The sequence below is a fragment of the Myotis myotis genome, unplaced genomic scaffold (assembly GCF_014108235.1).
Source record: "Myotis myotis isolate mMyoMyo1 unplaced genomic scaffold, mMyoMyo1.p scaffold_m19_p_17, whole genome shotgun sequence".
NCBI lineage: Eukaryota > Metazoa > Chordata > Mammalia > Chiroptera > Vespertilionidae > Myotis > Myotis myotis.
Genome location: NW_023416321.1, coordinates 28,687,290 through 28,706,763, shown reverse-complemented (window position 1 = coordinate 28,706,763; position 19,474 = coordinate 28,687,290). Strand labels below are relative to the sequence as shown.

The following is a 19,474-nucleotide window of genomic DNA, read 5'->3' as shown; positions in this document are numbered from 1 at the left end:
TCTCGCTCTGCCACAGGTACCCCATCTCCATCACCACTCCCCGGCTCCTGTCCCCAGAACTCTGCCAACAGAGGCCGGGTGGGGTCTGGGATGTTGCCAAGGACCCCGAGGGGAACATCCACACAAAGCTTGGACAGTCACGTAAAATCCTAGAAGGCCCTGGAGACCTTCGAGATCCACTAATCCAAGCGTCTGGTGTGTGGACAAGGAATCTGAGGCTCAGAGAGGTTAAACTCCCTTCTCTCCGCCTTTACTTCTGACTCTAGACACAAGGAAAGCGGGAATGAAAAGGAGATGGATGAGCAGAGGAAGATGAGGAACTTCTGGGGCCTGGGCCAGAGGGACTCCAGTGGGGAATGCTCGAGGCCTGGGAGCAGGGAGCACAGCCTGCCAACCCTGCAGGTGGCTGCTGGCTCCCTCTGAGTCACCCCCCTACCCCCTCAGGCCAGGGCAGGGCTCCCAAAGGCTCTGTGCTCTGTGATTTGTTTGTTTGTTGGCATCACCCTTTTGCCCTCTGCAGCTTTGCACACATGGGTCCCTCCGCCCAGGATTCCTTTCTCCCTCGCCTCCGACTCACCCTTCCCAGCTCACTGGATGTCCCCTCTCCGGAAAGGCTCCTCGTAGACACGTCTGCGCCTGGGACAGACCTCCAGCGCCCACCCCGCACAGCTCTGTAATCGTCTCCTTTCGACTCCTTCCTGGACTGCCAGTTCCCTGACGGCAGCATCACAACATATCCCCGTGCTTAGCATCGAGCCGGCAGAATCCACACTCAATAAAGATTTGTGCGGTGAATGCACAGGGGAGGTCCGGATGAAGAGATGGGTGCCAGTTTCCCAAGGACAGTCCCATCAGTTCAGTTAGAAAAGGATCTTATTCATCTCTCCCAGAGAATCCATAACCTTTCTGCCCCTCTTCCATAGCCCCCCTTTCCTCGAAGAACCCACCCAGTGTCCCCCCCATAGCACCCACCCTGCTAGGAACTGACGCTAACTCTGGGGACGGCTTGCCTGTTCACAAGCCCCTCCCCACATGAGCTCACTGCATCCTAGAGAGGCTGCATGGGTTACTGAGATTGTTGAAGGCAATCAGACTCGGCAGTGTGTGTGTGTGTGTGTGTGTGTGTGTGTGTGTGTGTGTGTAGAGAGAGAGAGACAGATAGACAGACAGACACAGAGACAGACATGGGAACCCAGAAAGCAGATCCACGTTTCCCCCTTTTCTTGATAAGGTCAATGACGACTATCTTAGGAAGGCTGCTTCTCAGTGCAGCATTTCTCAGGCAAGCCAGGAGAAATAGGCAAGAGTCACAAGTCATGGGCTAGTTCGGTCCCCCCAGAACTCAATGAGTGAGGCCCTGCTGAAGGAGGTCTGCCTAACAGTGTGGGTCCCCTCCCTCCACCCCAAACACCAGCTTTCAGAGACGACACACTGTGGTTCACACGAGAGAGCATTGCGGAAACTCAGCTACCCCAACTCATAAAGACTAAGAATAAAAATGCCTAGGCCCTGGCCACATAGCTCAGTTGGTTAGACTGACTGACAAGGTTGTGGGTTCAATCTCCCGGTCAGGGCATGTTCAACAACCAACCAATGAATGTATAAATAAGTGGAACAACACATCGATGCTTTTCTCTCTAAAATCAATTTAAAGGAAAAGAATAAACATACCTAATACGTGTTGAGTGTTTCCATGGGGCCAAATACAGCTGTAAGCACTTAGGTATATAATTTCTTGGACTTCCTATAACAACTGTATGAAATAGGTCCTATTATCATCCCCATATTACAGATGAGGAAACAGAGGCACGGGAAAATGAGCACAGTGCCAGGAGTCAGCAGAGCCAGGGCTCCACACCCAGGCAGCTTCCTACTGCCTCTATTCACCACTGGCCACCAGAGCTGCCCTGCTGCTCAGAAGCAACATTTAAGGATCAAAGAGGTGAGTGCTGACCCAGGAGGGGAGGGGCTCTAGGAGTCTCACAGGCCCACTCTAAACAGAGATGTTTAAGGCAGGAAGGAGCCTCAAAAAGCAACAGTTCTGCCAGGCCTGGCGTGGCTCTGTGGTGGAGCATCGACCTATGAACCAGGAGGTCACGGTTCGATTCCAGGTCAGGGCATATGCCCAGGTTGTGAGCTTGATCCCCAGAGTGGGGGCGTGTAGGAGGCAGCTGATTCATGATTCTCTCTCATCATTGATGTTTCTCTCTCTCTCCCTTGCCCTTCCTCTCTGAAATCAATAAAAATATATTTTTTAACCAAAGTAACAGTTCTGACTTTCTTATTGCTCAGACAGGAAAGTAAAGCTTGGAGAGGCGAAGTGGCAGTGTCAGCCAGGGAGGGTCTCCTTGGCCAGCCTGGCCTGGCTCCACATGACTCCCACGCTGGGTGGGCTGACCCGGGATGACAGCGGGGTTCAGAAGCAGGCCTGAGTCCTGGGAAAATCCATCCTCCACTCCCACCCCATGAGCACTGCAGGGGGGCAGTGGCCTGCACACAGCATGGAGTCTCCTGCCTCAGCTGAGGGGGAGGAAGCCCAACGGCCTTGCATTTCATGGGAGCAGAGATACCAGTCCCTTCTCAGGGGCTGCCTATAGGCTTGGGGGTTGGGGGCAGTGGGGTGAAGGGGTTGAGATCAGACAAGGGCCTCTCTCCTTCATTCCAGCTCCAGACAAAGGACCACCTGCTCCCTCCTCCTCCCCCTCCAGGGCTCCCTGCTGTTGTCCTAGTGACAGGGGCTGCCCTAGGGCTCCCCAAGCCCCCACCCCCCACCAAGGCCTGCCAGTCCTGCCCCAAGCACATTACAGGCTCCAGACTGCAGAGGATGAGCTGGAATCAGGCCCAGCCTCCCTTCTCTGCCAAAACCCTACCTTTCAGTGCCAGGGCCAGACAGGCCAGACAATGGGGTCATCACTACCCTAATAATGATGCCTCAGGGATGCAGGAGGCTCACTAGTGGGGAGGGAGAGGCAGGGGCAGGGCGGCTGCTTGGGCTCCACAAATGTACACAGAGCACCTTCCAACTCCCCGCCCCCCCCCCCCCCCCCGCGCCCTGCCAAGAACCAGGGACGATGAGGACAAGAGCAGAGGCTGACAGTGGGCAGTGGGCACAGGGGCAGGTGGGAGGCAGAGAGAGGGAGACGAAGGGAGAAGAGACATAGGGAAAGCCTGAGAGAGGATGTGTAAAGGAAGGAGGTAGATCCCATTGCCCAGGAAGGCAGCTCAGAGCTTCCTAGGAGTCTGCAAGGCGCAAGGCAAAATCCCACTCTTGTCTCTGCCACTAACTGGTTTGTGTACTTTAGGGTAACTTGCTGGAGCCATAGTCACCTGTCAAGCAGGGTCACATCCCCTCGGGTCATGGTGGTTTGACGCAAAGGCAGGCCAACACTCTCCAGGACCCAGGGTCACAGGGACTCGATGTCCAGCTCCAACTGCCCCATTCACAGCAAAGCAGGGAGCACCCCTGTGATGGGGATTGGCTGTCCCTTGTGACACCCTTCCCTCAAGGCAAGCTATGGGCGATGAGAACATACCAGTCCCGTGGCTTGGAGCTTTTGGGGATACAAACCCTACAAATGAAATTTCTTTAACAGTGCGCTCAAGGCCCCAAAGCTCTCTGTCCCGGGAGTCCCAGGCCCTGCATTCACCCACTTTCGGCAGCGGGGTGCTCTTGGGATGAGTCGGTTGGAGGCAGCCTGACTGGGGCTGGTGAATGAGGCTGTGAATGGACCGCAGGCAGGGGCTCAGCGGGGCGTCGGGAGTGGGGAGCATCCTGGCAGCTGCCTCCTGAATAGGGCCCAGTGCTGTGGAGGGCGGGGGAGGCCAAGCCCACATTCAGCCTGAGTGGAGGATGCTGGCCAGAGGAGGGAGAAAGACAGTGAGGGGCCCCTCCCACCTGCCTCAGCCTTGAAAAGAGCTGCGGTGGGGAGAGGCTCCAGGGGACTTTAATCCCACCAGCACCCAGCCCTCTGGCCCCTTAATCCTCTAAATCGCCAGTTTTCCTCAGCCGGGGGCCTCGCACAGGCTGTGCCTGCCGTGCATCCCAGCTCCCACCTGGACCCCTTCCTAGTGCACTTACAACCTAGGCTGGGAAAAGGACCCACCAAATTCCCTCTGCATTATTATTATTGACTTTGGAGAGGAAGGGAGAGGGAGAGAGAGCTAGAAATGTTAATGATGAGAATCATTGATTGGCTGCCTTCTACAGGCCCCCTATTGGGAATCCAGCCCACAACCCAGGCATGTGCCCTTGGCTGGAATTGAACCTGGGACTCTTCAGTCTGCAGGCCGACACTCTATCCACTGAGCCAAACCGGCTAGGGCTCCCTCTGTACTACTGACACTTTGGGGTCTGTCCCCCTCTATGGGGCAAGGGGTGGGGCAAGTCCCAGAAGGAACCCCTCCTCCCTCGCTGTGCCATCTTGGGCAGATCCCTAGGCACACTGCCATCGCTTCTCCATTGATCATGCCTTCTCCAGATGTAGGGGGCCCATCCAACCCCATCCAGCCCATAGGGGCAGCTGATCTATTCTGCATCCTTGCAAAGTCAGGGGTGATAGGAAATTTGGAATTAGGACCAGGCAGGGGCGTGGGTGAGGTCTGTGTTGTCACCTGGTGACACTGCTGAGAGGGGCAGCAGGTCAGGGCACCATAAGCGCTGGTCCAGGAGGGCTGAAAAGAACCTTCCTGTGTGTGAGCTGCACAAACTGCATTTCCAGGACAACTCTGTGTCTGCACTTGAATTTCCTTCTGTCTTCCCGGAAGACCCTCTCCTCATCCCTGATCCAGGGAGTTTTCAAGCTACTCTGCAGGGTTCTGGGGCTGTGGGACCTCTGAGGCACAGAGGAGTGGAGAAGGGGTTCTGAGCAGCCCCCTCCCAGCTAGGGCCGCCCCACTGTGAGTGATCTGTGTGCTGGCCTCCTGCATGCCACCTGGTTGGACAGCACAGGCAGCGCTGTGCGTATGGAATGCCCGCTAGACAACAGGCACCGCCTCATTGCACCTTCGCCTCACCCCGTGTCCTGGTGGGCCTGGGACAGTCCTGGCTTGTCCCTACTGTCTGAGCGTGATTGTTCACAGAGCCCCGTTCCCTCTCAAAATGGCCCCAATCTGGATGATAAATTATACAGTCCCCCCATTAAAACCCTCAACAGCCCTATGAGGTAGATGCTATTGTGGGCTCCATTTTGCAGGGGAGAGCTGAGATGGCCAAGTATGGACAGAGGGACATGCAGATGGACGGACACCCAGGTGCAGGGGCCCAGAGGCTGCACTGCCCCATCCTTAGGGCGCTGTAGCTAAAGAGTTTGGGGGACCCCAGTTCAATCCTCTTGTTGGTTCATTTCACAGATACTTACTAGGAACTGACTACATGCCAGGCATCACGCTCATGCTATGGATGGGCACACCAGAGCAGAGGGCAACAGAAACGAGCTCAACATCACAAAGCAAGTTACTGCTCAAAATGAAGACAGTTCAGGTTCCTCCTTGGGGGTTGGGGGTTCCAGCCTTGCTCTTCCTTGTTTTCCTCTGCCCTGTTCAGTTATATGAAGTACAACTGGCCCCGGGTTTCCCAATGTGTGTTTTGTGGAACACCAGGCCCCAGATGGTGCATGAAATAAGGGTTCTGTGGCTCCGTAAGTTTGGGAAACCCTCTTGGAAGGGCATGATGCAGAAACCAAACCAAGGGCTCTGGAAGGTTTGCAATGGAGAAACCTGTCTGATTTTGCTCAGCCCAGCATTTCCCAAACGTACTGGGTCACAGCATTTTTTTCACAGCAACACTCCATGGAACACTCTGGGGAAATGCATGCATCCACCGTCGAGGCATTTCCCCCTTTTATGCACTTGGCCCCTTGGCTGGTGGTTCCAAATCAGCCTCTGCCTCCATCTCCCGAGTGGCACAGGCCCTCACGGCAGCTGACACTGTGTCTGGGCTCCTCCAGCAAAGTTAGACCCCGGTCCCAGCCAGAGGGTGGAGGGCAATGCCAGCCCCAGAAGAGGCCGCGGAATCAGGGACTGCCCGACTGCCTGGACTGGCCGAATGGGCCGTTGATCAGCTCCCAGAGAACAGCCCGCACCAGCTGGGATCTGCCTGCTCAGCACCCAGGACAGCGGCACCGCCTCCCCTCCCGCCACAGGCCAGCAAGTCCCGCCCGCCAAGGCTTTAGAATGTACCCAGCAGCAGAGAAGCCGAGGAGAAAGGAACACATCTACAGTGGGGCCTTGACTTACGAGTGTCCCAACTAACGAGTTTTTTGAGATACCAGTTGTCTCTCGGCCGATTTTTTGCATTGAGTTGACAGAGTAATTTGAGTTAACGAACTTGGTCTCGGAACGAATTAAACTCGTAAGTCAAGGCCCCACTGTATTTTATATCTCTCCTGCATGTGTGATGTACCCAAACTGCATTCCCAGGACAACGATACGGCCGGTCCCAGCTCCCAACACTTGAATTCCCGTCTCTCTCCTGGGTGGACCCTCTCCCTGTCCCGCACCTAGAGAGGCCCTCGATCTGAATGAGGGGTTTGGGCACTTTCAAGGACCCCAAAGGCAGCACCTGTGGTGCCATCATGGCAAAGGAGTCTTGGGTCTGGAAGGTGGGACCTAGAGCCTCAGAAGGCTCCTATCCGCAGCCATACTCTCTCTCCTCTGTCCTCCAGGACAGAAACAGAACGAGCCCTAGGAAATGACCCCAGGGCATGTGTGCTGGGACAGGGCAAGGTGCAGGCAGCTGCCCTCCCGACTTGAGGTGGGGGTCACTGTGGCTCATCTGTTGGCTCCTTGCCTCATTAGCCGGCTTCTAAGCAGAGCAGAATTAATGAGGCTGCCCAGGGGTTTATGGCTCAGCACAGCATCCCACCCAACAGCCAGAGCCCACCAGGGAACTCCAGCCCATTCACGGATATTTACAGCCCCATAAATGACGTCCAGGCCTGCAGCTGCCGGGGTCAGGGGTCAGGAGGCGAGGTTATGGAACTAGCCCCTTTCTCTTGCAGTTTTCCTTCCTTGCCAATGAGGATCATAATTCACCTCTGAGAGAAAACCACTTCCCACCATTCCCCCTGATTCAGAAATACTGATTTTCACAAGTATTTTTATTTTTTTTAATCCTCATTTTTCCATTGATTTTTAGAGAGAGTGGAAGAGAGAGGGAAAGACAGAGAGAAACACTGATTGGTTGCCTCCTGCACGCGCCCTGACCAGGGCCTAGGCCAGGAAGGAGCCTGCAACAGAGGTACATTCACTTGACCAGAATCGAACCCGGGACCCTTTAGTCTGCAGGCCGGCGCTCTGTCCACTGAGCCAAACTGACTAGGGCACGTATTTTATCACTTCTATTCTCACACCAATCCTATAGTAAATGTGATTAGTCCCATTTAACAGATACAGAAACTGAGGTGGGCAGAGATCAGTGACTTGCCCAAAGGCACTCCTGGAGAGTAGAATGGGGTATCACCTGGCCTGCTCCCAGCTGGTGCTGGGAATGGTGATTCCAGGATTCCCAGCTACATTATTTCTGTTCTCTCAGCCACGTGAGGAGTCTGCAGGGAGGCAGCTCATCTCTCTCAAGGGGCTTCTCTCAGAAGGGGAGAAGCTAGAACCCCTTTCCTTCAGCAGAGAATCAAGCATCCTGACCTGAATTCAGGCTGAGCAGCTGGACATTCGGGCTCCCCAGCTCTTTCCACACCTGGGTCTTGAGGGGAAGAAGAGCTCAAACTTCCCCTGGAATACAGGAAGCTGGGGTTGGGTGGGCAATGGGGGAAGGGGCCACCTTCCCACCAGGCCGTCCCTCTCCACCCTGCTTCTCCTCCTTCAGAGTCCTCTCCCCACAGAAGCCCTTGGAGGTTCAGACTCTGAGATGACAGCTGGGGGCTGTGACTCAAAGCCAGGCCTCTTGGGTCGCTAAGAGCAGCAGTAATAATGCCCACGCTGACTCATCCAGGGCCAGCCGTCACATGTCCCAGCTGCCAGGGGACTGAAGCCGAGTCACAGCCATAATGCAGGAGTCCCGGGGGAGCAGCAGGCAGGGAGAGGGGGAAGTGGGTGTGAGGGGCTGACTACTGGTTATCAGGCATTGGGAAGAGAGTTTCAGCTTTCTCTCTCTCTTTTTTTTTTAAAATATATTTTATTGATTTTTTACAGAGAGGAAGGGAGAGGGATAGAGAGTTAGAAACATCGATGAGAGAGAAACATTGATCAGCTGCCTCTTGCACACCCCCTACTGGGGATGTGCCCGAAACCAAGGTACATGCCCTTGACCGGAATCGAACCTGGGACCCTTGAGTCCGCAGGCTGATGCTCTATCCACTCAGCCAAACCGGTTAGGGCATCGGCTTTCTCTTAATTCCCACAGTCGCCCGGGAGTTAAAGATGATCGTCTCCATTTAAGGAGAGGAAACTGAGGCTCAGAGAGCTAATGTCATTTGCTCCCCATCACAAAGTCAGTAAGGCCTGAACTCAGGTCTACCTGACTCCAAATCCAGGGTTCTGTCATGGGCAGCCCATCTAAGCAGCACTGTGCTCTGGTAGTTACACATTTATAATTCACACTCGGGGTCCAGTGCACGAATTCATGCACCTTGAAAGGAACTGTGGATTGCGAGGCTGCAATGGGCACAGGGGCGGGTCTTGGCCCATCCTCTGTGCTTCTGTCCAGCCCCTCCCACTGTGGCCCCCAGTCCCCTGTCTGCCAGTAGCCCCACTCCCGCCACCACCGCTCCCACTCGCTGATGGCGCTGGCCCTGCCCTGCTTGCACCCGATGATAGTGCAATTGGGGCCCAAGTGGCACCTGCTGCCCTGATCGCCTCTCAGGAGCAGGGGGAGGTGGAGAAGCCCTCAGGGGCGATCAGGGCTGGCAGCCACTGCTTGCATCAGCTGATGGCGCCGAGTGATCGGGACTGACACCGGGTGCCAACAGTGGGTGCGCACCAACAGTGGGTGCACGTGGCGTCTCTGGCACTGGCAGCAGGTGCAAGCGGGGCCGTTGCAGCAGCTGGTGCAAGAGGTGGTTGCCGGCCCCGATGGCCCCTCAGGAGCAGGGGGAGGTGGAGAAGTCCTGAGGGGTGATTGGGACCGGCAGCCGCCGTTCACACCTGCTGATGGCGCAGCGCTGGCACAGGCAGCAAGGTGGGAGTGCTGGCCAGGACCGTGGTATGCTGGAGCAAAGAGTTTTCAGTAACCACCAGAGGCTTGCCCTGATGACAGCGACCAGCACCCTGCCTTGGTCTGGTGCCCCCGCTCACCTGCCCCACCATCCTGCTGTGGCTAATGCCTGCCATGTTCTGTACGCGACCCCTGGTGGTCAGCGCACGTCATAGCGACTAGTTGTTCGTCTGTTCCCCTGCTCTATTTGCAAACTAGGGTATATAGTATACTATATAGACATAGATTTGTAATTGTGGTGGGATAATTAAGACTGGCCCACTATCCTTCTGGGAGATCAGCAAAGTTGGGAGTCTTTTTGGGGGGTCTGGGAAATGCATGCTCCCCATGGGAAGGGAAAAAGAGAGACACAATCAAGTCACTTTCAATTCTTCCTTTTGCCTCTTGCTTGTTTGAGCTTGAAAGCAATTGTGTTGTGTAAATTAACAGAACTCGGCTACGAACCCTTCTGCTCATTAAACACTTGCAGATCTTGAAAGCATTTTTAAGGGTAACCTGGAAATGGTTTTCCAACTCCAGAAGCCCTTTGGGGGTTTACTGGGCTCTGGTCCCACATCTGCCACTGACCTGCTATTTGACCTTGGATCCTTGAGGGCACCTCCCTGGAGTTCAGGAAGGGACTGGAGTAAGACTATCAAAAAGAGCTTGTAGGAAAGCTACAGGACACATATAAAGCAATAATGAAAAGGTACATTACCTGAGAGAAATTGTGAATATCAGTGGAACAGAGAAAAAGCTGAAATACACCCAACCACCTAAAGAAATTTTCCAAATGATAACATTTCTCAAACAATGTATAAAGGAGGTGTTTCTTCTTTTCTTTTGTTTTTTTTTTTAAAATTCTAACCCGAGGATACATTTTCCATTGATTTTTAGAGAGTGGAAGGGAGGGAGGTAAGGAAAGGAGAGGGAGAGGGAGAGGGAGGGGGAGAAGGAGAGGGAGAGAGAGAGGAAGAAGGAGAGAGAGACATCAGTGTGAAAGAGACACATCGACTGGTTCCCTCCTAAACTGAGCTTGAACCTGCAGCCCAGGTACGTGCCCTTGACCAGGAATTGAACCCGAAACCCTTTGGTGCATGGGCTGACACTCACACCACTTAGCAACACTGGTCAGGGCAGGAGTGTTTCTTTTTTTAAAAAAAAATATTTTTATTGATTTCAGAGAGGAAGGGATAAGGAAGAGAGAGAGACACACATCAATGATGAGAGAGAATCATTGATCGGCTGCCTCCTGCACACCCCACACTGGGGATTAAACCCACTATCTGGGCATGTGACCTGACCGAGAACCAAACCGTGACCTCCTGGTTCATAGGTTGACACTCAACCACTGAGTTACGCCGGCCGGGCCAGGAAGTGCTTCTTAATAGGTGATGTTGGTGTAACTGGACAGGAATAAGATCTGGATAGAGTAGAGGGTTAAATAATATTTTTTCGAAATCATAGAAGTAGTAGGAAATAGCAGCATATATTTATGAAATCTGAAAAGGGATGAAAACTGTCTCAGGCCTGAAGCAATAGAAGGAATTGTGAAGCAAAAGTCCAACAGATTCAACTATAGAAAAATGAGACATTTTTTATCATCTTATATAATAAAACCCTAATATCCTATATAATAAAACCCTAATATGCAAATTGACTGAACGGCAGAACGACCAGCCGCTATGACGCTCACTGACCACCAGGGGGCAGACGCTCAACACAGGAGCTGCCCCCTGGTGGTCAGTGTGCTCCCACAGGGGGAGCACCACTTGGCCAGAGGCTGGGCTCAAGGCTGGCAAGCGCAGCAATGGTGGCAGGAGCTTCTCCTGCCTCCAAGGCAGCGCTAAGGGGCAGCGAGCCCAGTTTCTGGCTGAGCAGGCTCGCAGCTGGTGAGCTCTGCAGGCAGGTGGTAAGGAGCGAGGGGTCCTGGACTGCAAGAGGGCGCAGGCTAAGCTGAGGGACAACCCCCCTCCCCCCCCCATGCACTGGGCCTCTAGTGATACTGTAACAACAGATTAATATTTATGGTAACTTTAAAATCTAGTATTTAGGAGAACCATTAAGATCCCAAGGATATGAGAAGACAATTCCTTCAAGCAGAAGTTAAAATAGGAAACAAAAACATGGGACATGTGGGAGGTAGTGGGGAGGGGGTGATGATCTTCAGGCATCCTGATGGCTGTAACTTCTGGGATCGATGGGAAAAACTGAGGAAGGGGTGAGGATGGATATCATGCAACAAGCCAGCTTGAGCAGGCCAGACAAATGCCCAGAATGTCGGGGGTAGGGGGCAATTGGATAAACTTCCAAGGGTCTGGGTTCACCTGTTTCCTTCACCTCCAGCTCCCACAAAAGGCATTTTGGCTATTTACTTGAGGGGTAACCACGTAAGACCAAAAGGCCAAGGTCATGGTTTCCAGCCTTTGAGGTCCAATTAGTTTCATGCTGAGTCAAAGCTACTCTATGTGCTGAAGAACTAGACAGCATAGAAGAACTGGTCCAATTCCATTCCTAACACCTGGAAAAAGGTCCCAGCAGGTCCCAGTTTGAAACCAGCTGACCAATGGTATCTCCTTGATCCAGCTGACTGGCCAGGCTTCCATCCCATTGACCTCTGAGAAATGAACTCTAGGGCCACATCAGCTTGCAGGAACTCTGACAGGTGTGGTGTGAGTTCCCCCCACCCCATTCACCAGAGGTTGACCCGTTGGGGCTAAGAGATGGCAGGGATGGTGGCTGCAACCCCCAGCCAATGTTCTTTCCTAAGGGCACCAAGTGCACCCTCACCAAATCCTGCCTTTAAGCAGGTCCAGAGGAAGAGGCAGGAAGGATAAAACACTTCAGCGTTCTGAATAACCTGGCGTCCTTCTGAAGCTGGTGTCGTTTGTGGAGTTGCAGACCTACTATTCATTTAGCCCTATCAGGGGAATGGTCCAGGGTTGTCCTTGCAAAGCAAAGGAACGAACGCAGAGGGTCTGGGTATGTGCCAGAGGTCAAACCCTGTCCCTCAACACAAAGCACCGACAGGCCTGGCCGGTGTGGCTCAGTGGTTGAGCATTAACCTATGAACCAGGAGGTCACAGTGGATTCCCGGTCAGGGCACATGCCTGGGTTGTGGGCTCGTTCCCCAGTGTGGGGCGTGCGGGAGGCAGTCAATAAATGATTCTCTCTCATCACTGATGTTTCTATCTCCCTCCCTCTCCCTTCCTCTTTGAAATCAATAAAAATATCTTTTTAAAAAATTTTAAAAAGCACCGTTAGGAAGGATGACAAAAATTGGCCTCCAATGCCATGTGAGGGATGGGAGTAAATAGGCAGAACTTGTGAGAAAAAAATTATTTGCCCAGAGTATGTGTTGGGAGTTTCTCTCCTAGGATAATTTTGCCTGTCCAGAATGAACTCTGGGTGGGCCTTCCGCGAAGCAGGGGGATGGTCTTTGTGACACTCGGGACCTCCCTCCAGCGGCAGAAACTGAATTGCATAGACCACCCACTAATATCAGGTCCTACACATTCTCCCTGCTCCCTCCAGTTCCAAATTCCTCCTACTAAAAGTTTTCCTCCATTCACCCAAATAGTTTGTTTTAAAGTGTAAACACACACCCAGGGACCAGCAAAGGAAATTAATCAAATGAGAAAGACACAGAGCCAAATAGAATGATACACCGTGTTCTAGGTTCTGATTCTAAATCTGACAAGAAGTGTGAAGGGCTGGCAGCTTGCTGGTTGGGTACTAGTGGCAGCAAGCAGCTCCCTCCTGCCTCAGGGCATCAGGCCAGCAGCTGCTGTACTCTTAGGAGCTGGAGGGAGAGTGGGTGGCACTTAGGAGCAGAGGGAGAGCTGTGCTACCCCACGGAGACAGGACCTACTAGACCAGGGGTGGGCAAACTTTTTGACTCGAGGGCCACAATGGGTTCTTAAACTGGACCGGAGGGCCGGAACAAAAGCATGGATGGAGTGTTTGTGTGAACTAATATAAATTCAAAGTAAACATCATTACATAAAAGGGTATGGTCTTTTTTTTTTTTTTTTTTTTTAGTTTTATTCATTTCAAACGGGCTGGATCCGGCCCGCGGGCCGTAGTTTGCCCACGGCTGTACTAGACGCTCCTCAAACCACAGCCAGGCCTCGTGTTAACGTGGATGACACCCCATGTCCCCACCCCAAGCCCGCCATGTCTTTTAAGCTGCAATTCCATGTCTTTGCTCCTGCCTGGGCATCTGCATTTAGCTGGCTCTTCAAATTGAATTTGTCCGAAACCAAAATTGTCCTTTGTGCCAACCCCACTCCCCCCAATCCCAATCCTGACTTTCCCTTTTTCCCCCTCAATTCAGAATGTCAGTTATATATGTGGTTCACCTCATCTATTCAGTGTAGTGAGGTCGGCCAAGTCTCCCATCGCCATGTCCCTCTTCCTTTCCATTCTTACTGTCTTCCTCCAAGTCAGTGCCTGCGTCCATGCACGGCAGCAGGGTCCTCATAGCGTCACTCACCCCTGCAGTCCACCCACCACCACCCCACTGTCACGCAGAATCTTCCCAAAGCATGGCTTGGATCCCGTAACAAACCTGCCAAAAAACACTCAAAGGCTTCCCCTGCCTGCAACGGACATGGTCTGGTCCAAGCTACTTTTTCAGCTCTGTCTCCCTCCCCAACAAAACATATTCCCGCACAAAGTTCATGGCTCAGTCATCTCACCCCAGGACTTCAGTGCTCACTGTTCCCCCAACACTGGGACAGCTCTTGCCTCCTCTCCTGCTGCTTCGCAGCACGAAGAGGGAGAAGGACCATCACAACAGCACCCAACATGAGTACCAAGCAAAGAGAACCCTATCCTGGCCGAAGGTCAGCTGTCCATCTCTGGATGGCATCCCCAACCCCCTTCCATTCCCCAGGCCTAGACTCCAGGCGTTGCAAACAATCACATACTATTCTCCCTACACCCCTCCCTCCATTCCTGCCAGAAAATCAGAGTTAGCTTTCAAAAGAGCCCATATTGGGAGTCACGCTCCAAGGATGGGAGAGATTTGACTTCATTGGTGGCCATGGAGCTTTGATAGTGGGTTAGAGAAGAAGAGGGGAGGTTAACTTAAGCCTTTCCCCCGCCTCCCCAGGACCAACTGCAATCCCCTGGCATACTGACACCATCCCTGACTTTCAGTGTGTATTGTCCAGTCTCTACATAGAATAGACAGACCCAGCTCCGATGAAGAGAGCTGAGAGGAGGACGGAGGGAGGGAAGGTTGTCTCAGGGGAGCCCCCTCCTCCTGAAACCAGGGGAGCAGTGTCTTCAGTCCCAGAGATGCACTAGGCCACACCCCCACCCCACCTCACCATCTTCAGTTCTGATTTGGGGGAGGGCTGGAAGGCAGAGGGGGAATTTAACTGCTCACATACCTGATCAAACAGGACTTTCCAGGGCTGGTAGAGAGGAAGGCCATGCAGGAGAGGAGGAAAAGGAGAGAAAGAAAGAAACACACTTATCACCAAGGCTTTGGTAGCCCCCTAATATTTCTGACATAGCCTCCCAGCTGCTCCCAGGTTCAGGGACCCACCACAGGAGACCAGCAAAAACCTGGGAAGAGCTTCCCAGGTGAGTCGGTACTGAGCAAAGGGAGGGAACTCGGGAGGGGGAGGCGGGGGAGTGTCCCTCTTCCCCAGACAGCCAGGCAGTGGGATGCGCAGAACAAGGGGGATTCTCCAGGATGACAATAAAGGCGTCGGACTCTGCCCAAGGGCCTCCAATAACTTCTAGTAACTATAACTCTAGTACCCGCTTCTGCTCCCCGGCCAGGAATGCATACCCAGTGCCCTTTCATCAGACCAGTGGCCCTGGCCTCCACCTGCTGGGGGCAGAGACCCCTTACTCTGGAACCCCCCACCCCGTGACACCCCCGCACAAGCGCTAGCATTCTGCCTGCGGGTTGGGAGGAAGGGGCTCCCCCATGTGCTGAAATTCACCCTGTCTCTTTCAGGCTGAGTCCCAGTGGCGAGGACGCGGGATTCTACCCGGGCTTTGGGGCCAGAAGCAAGTGAGAGGTTTAACTACAGGAGCCGAAGGGAGGGAAGGTGTTACGCTCCCCCCACCCCACCCCATTCCTCCCGCACATCCAGACTTTCGGCTTCGGTTTGGTAGGTTGGGGGGGGGGGGGCTGGCTTCACTCCCGCATCCCCCACCCTGAGTGACGGGGCAGGGCCAAAGGTCTGCCTCTCCAGGTGCAGGTCAACCTGGGAGGGAGACGCTTAGGAAACCCCAGTTCCCAGGACCCCCCAGTGCCGGCTACGCAGGTGACTTCCGGGACCCAGGGGAGGGGGGCTCGAGCTGCAGATGCGGGGAAGCCCTTGGGGAAGCCCCTCCGCAACCCCGCCGGGGACCGTCCTGGTACCGACGCGTCCCGGACTCCGGAGCCCCCTTCTGGAGCGACCGGCTCCCCGCACTCCTCGCCCTCCTCGCGGTGCGGGGACGGGGCCAGCTTGAATTTCAATCAGTGTCGCGACACCGCAGGTGCGGGCAGGGGCTGATCCGCGGGCGAACAAGGGGGTCCTCACACCCGCTAGCGGCGCCGGGTTTCCGGGGACCCTGCGGCGCCCGCCCCTTCCCGGGCCCGGAGAACCCGCAGGTCGCGAGTGGGAGGGGAGGGGGAGTCACTGCCGTGACGCGGCCGCCTCTGCGGGAAAACGCCGCGTCCCGGGCACTGCACCAGCCGCGGGGAAGGGGCCCCGGCGGCCCACGGTCCCCAGCGCAGCGGCGCGGGCTGCGTCCCGCAGGGAAGCCGCGGGAGCCCGAGCGGGGGTGGCGCTCGCGCTTTGGGGGAGACCGGTCCCTCCGCCCCTCCCGCCCGCGGGGACCCGGCCAATCCGGGGCGCTCCCGCGTCACCTTGAAACCTCCAAGTTGCCCCACGGAGGCGAGTCGGGGCAGCTCTCCTCCGAGTGCCCCCCAGAAAGTTTGCCCGGGTAGGGGAGGGGGCACTCACGTCCTCGGGCGCCGCCGGCGGCCGCTCGTCGGCCTCGGGTCCCAGCTCCTCGATGCGCTCCGCCTCGGCGCCGGCGGCCACCGCGGGGCCCGGGCTGGGGTGCTCGCCCATGCCGGAGCGGGGCCCGGGGGCGGCTGGCGGCTGTGGCTTCGTCCCGGGCGCCAGGCTAACTTTGCGCCGCGGCGGCCGCGCCGCTCCGGGGACTCGGTGCGCGCCGCGCCGCCTCCGCGCCCGCCCCCGCCCGCATGGCCCCCGCACCGCCGCCTGGCGACCCGGAACGCCGCCCCTCGGCCGCCAAACTTCTCCGCGCTAGCGGCCCGCCGGCCTCCGCCCCGGCCCCCACGCCAGGCTCCGAAGCGAGGGCGCCCTTGGGCCGGCCCAGCGCCCGGCTCCCCGCGCTCCCTGCCCGTCTCCCGCGGCCCCCGCTCTGCGCCGGAGCCTCCTCCTCCCCACGGACTCCTCGCGGGCGGTGCGCAGGCGAGGGCGGGGCTGCTCCCGGGACCGCCGTCGCCCACCCCCGCCCCTGGACGCCGCCACCCGGGCCAAATCGGTTAGAGCGCCGCGGCGCGGGAGGGCGGAGGGCTGCGGCGGCGGGGTTGGCCGGCAGTGGCTGCACCTCCCGGGGAGGGGATGGGGCTGCGCTGTCCCTGGGCCCCTCACCACCCGCCTCCACCCCGGGTCGGGTTCGACTCTGCACGGGGCCAGGGCCGGGTGCAGTGCCCGCTTCCCTAGACCCACCGGGCTAACGGTTAGTTGGAGGCAGTAGATGCGTGAAGGAGGCAGGTTTCACTAAGTTGGCAACGCCAGGGTTAACTGAAAGTGAACTGGGGGACGGATGCTGCGAGGAGGCGATGCCATCACCCTGCCATCTCTCTTCACTGAGGGCTCAGACACGGGGAGGTCCAGGTAGGCCCATCATTTAGGGATGGAAGAAGTCAGACAGGGAAGCCCCGGACCCCCACCCTAAGCCTTGCCCTCCCTCTAGCCAGGGCTATATGACAGTGCCCTGGCTTCATTTGACCAACTGGGAAAGGGGAGGTAGACTAAAGCAAGCAGGAATGAAGTTAGAGCAAAGAAACAGTGGATAGTTTAAAGAAAAAAAAAAATTGGTGCTGTTTCCTCTGCACGAAAGACCTGCCAGGAGAGACTGTCTCCCCCAAGCAGAGGCTCTGCCTGGAAACCGTGCCAGGGGCCAGTGCTGGCTGGGACCGTGCCCACTTCTCCCAGGAGGACTGACTCCTGGTGATGTCTCACAGTCAGCCCCCAGCCCACACGGAGGCTGTCCCCTTCCACTCCTTTTCCTTCTTCTTCTCACCACCCACCCACCCACTCACTCCGACCTTGCTCCCTCTCAGAAACAGGCTCTTCTCCAATAATGAAAATTGCAATTAATGCGCTCATGTCCCCAAAGCAAACACATAACCCCAGCAGCCCCACATCCAACCTGTGACCATCTCCCTGACAATGACTGCTCCCCTGAAACACGAAAAGGAAATTAACTTCGTTCTAATTAGGTGAGTTTGCTACAGACACCCATTTTCATCTCGGTTTCAGCAAGTGTGATCATCTCAACTATTTTTGTTTCTCACCACCCTCCCCCATCTCTACTCTACTAACAAGTCAAGATCCTGCCAAGATTTTCCTTGTAAATAAAACTGTCTGCTTAGGGTGTGATTTTGAAAACAGCCTTCGGGGGACAGAAGAGAGGCTGACTCCTTTGGGGAGTGAAGCCCCAAAAGAGAGGCAGCTTGGGGCCCTGGTCCTGTCACTGCCTCCCTGCCACTTCCTGATATCATGTGTGTGGCCCCTGGGGTGCTGGCTGGAGAAGTGGGCCAGGGGGTGGGTGGTTGCAGGGGAGGGGGAAGAAGGGCTCTGAGAGGAGTTGGTGTTCTGACCCCAGCTTCGCGTTATTATTTTTTTAAATATATTTTTTTGATTTCAGAGAGGAAGGGAGAGGGAGAGAGAGATAGAAACATCAATGATGAGAGAGAATCATTGACTGGCTGCCTCCTGCATGCCCCCTGTTGAGGATCGAGCCCACAACCCGGGCATGTGCCCTTGACCAGAATCGAACCCAGGACCCTTCAGTCCGCAGGCTGATGTGCTATACACTGAGCCAAACCAGCTAGGGCCCCATCTGCCCTTTAGATTCTGCCTCTTCTCCAACCCAGGGACAGCTCTTATCCACACCTCCCCTTCTGTCATCCCTCTGGTGGAGGGGAGCTCAGCAGGCTCCGTTCAGTCCCTGAACATGTACTGTGCTCCTACGAAGTCCCAGTGACAGAGTTTTGGGAATACAGAGATGGATAAGGTCCGCACCCTGCCCTGCAGACACTGTTTAATTGGGGGTGACAGCCAGGAAAGCCCAGGCATAGAGGAACCCAAAGGAGGGGGTCCCTGCAGGTCCAAGAAGGCTTTCTAAAGGATATGCCCCCAGAACCAGGCCAAGTGGGGAAGCTGGAGGGGAGGCATTCCAGGTAGAGAATGGCCTGGGCAGAGGCTCGGCTTGTGCAGCAGGATGGGGTGAAGGGGGCTACAAACAATTTGGCATGGCTAGTGGCTGGAAACTAGAGCAAGGCGCTCCGTGGACAGAGCCCAGCCTGGAGGGAGGGCTGGAAGAGTTTCATGAGCAGAGCTTGGACTTTACTCCAAGGGCAATGGGGAGCCATCGAAGGATTGTGAGCAAGAGAGTAATATTTAAGAAGATCCCTTGGGCTGTAGTGCAGGAGATAGAGAGGAGGGAGGCTGGCCTGAGCATAGGGAGACGGAGATGCCGTCCAAGTAAGAGGTCACCAGGGCGGCAGCAGTTAGAATGAAGGAGTGAGGGAGGACCTGAGACGCATCCAGGAGGCTATCTCGTAGGAATATCTCACCCCGCCTTGGCAGACAGTGTTTCCACCAGTCTCCTCGGAAAGAATTCCCAGCCTCTCACGGAAGCCTCTGTTCAGGAGACTACACCCCTTTCTTTGGCTCCTGCTGGGAGGGGGAGGCCATCTGGACATGGAGACAGTTGTGATAGCCAACATCCTCCGTTACCCTGAGGCCACACTCTGACCTTCTGCTTTCAGTGTTGCCTCAGCCTCTTCCCACCCTTCGGGCTTCTGCGGAATTGGCAGCACAACCCACTCCCTAGCAGGCAGTGGGGCCTGGGGCCTGGCACCCAAGTGGCCAGGCTGTCGGGTAGCTTTGGTCCCACTCCAACCTAAGACAACCTGTGGACCAGCCGTTCTGTGCCATATCCGAGACAGAGGACAGAGGAGGGAATGGGCATGGAGCCTCCTCACCCTCAGTTGTGGTGCCCTGGGGTGACTGTTCACGGGCTATGCATCCAGAGAACCCTGGGTCTAGTGCA

The 19,474-nt window shown here is 55.6% G+C and overlaps 1 protein-coding gene across 6 annotated transcripts in view; it reads right to left on the bottom strand.

The window, feature by feature from the left end:
- RHBDL3 (rhomboid like 3) overlaps nt 1-16,535 on the bottom strand; it is a 51,225-nt gene extending 34,690 nt beyond the window's left edge. For 4 of the 6 annotated variants that reach the window (XM_036341842.1, XM_036341846.1, XM_036341841.1 and 1 more), the window contains exons 1-2: nt 16,123-16,535; nt 14,545-14,568 (exon numbers count right to left, since the gene is read on the bottom strand). In XM_036341842.1, coding sequence (XP_036197735.1) covers nt 14,545-14,568; nt 16,123-16,233 — 135 coding nt within the window. In that variant the 5' untranslated portion in view covers nt 16,234-16,535. The remainder of the gene's footprint in view (nt 1-14,544; nt 14,569-16,122) is intronic. The other 2 variants (XM_036341843.1, XM_036341845.1) reach the window with 1 other exon arrangement.
- Nucleotides 16,536-19,474: the final 2,939 nt, after the last annotated feature.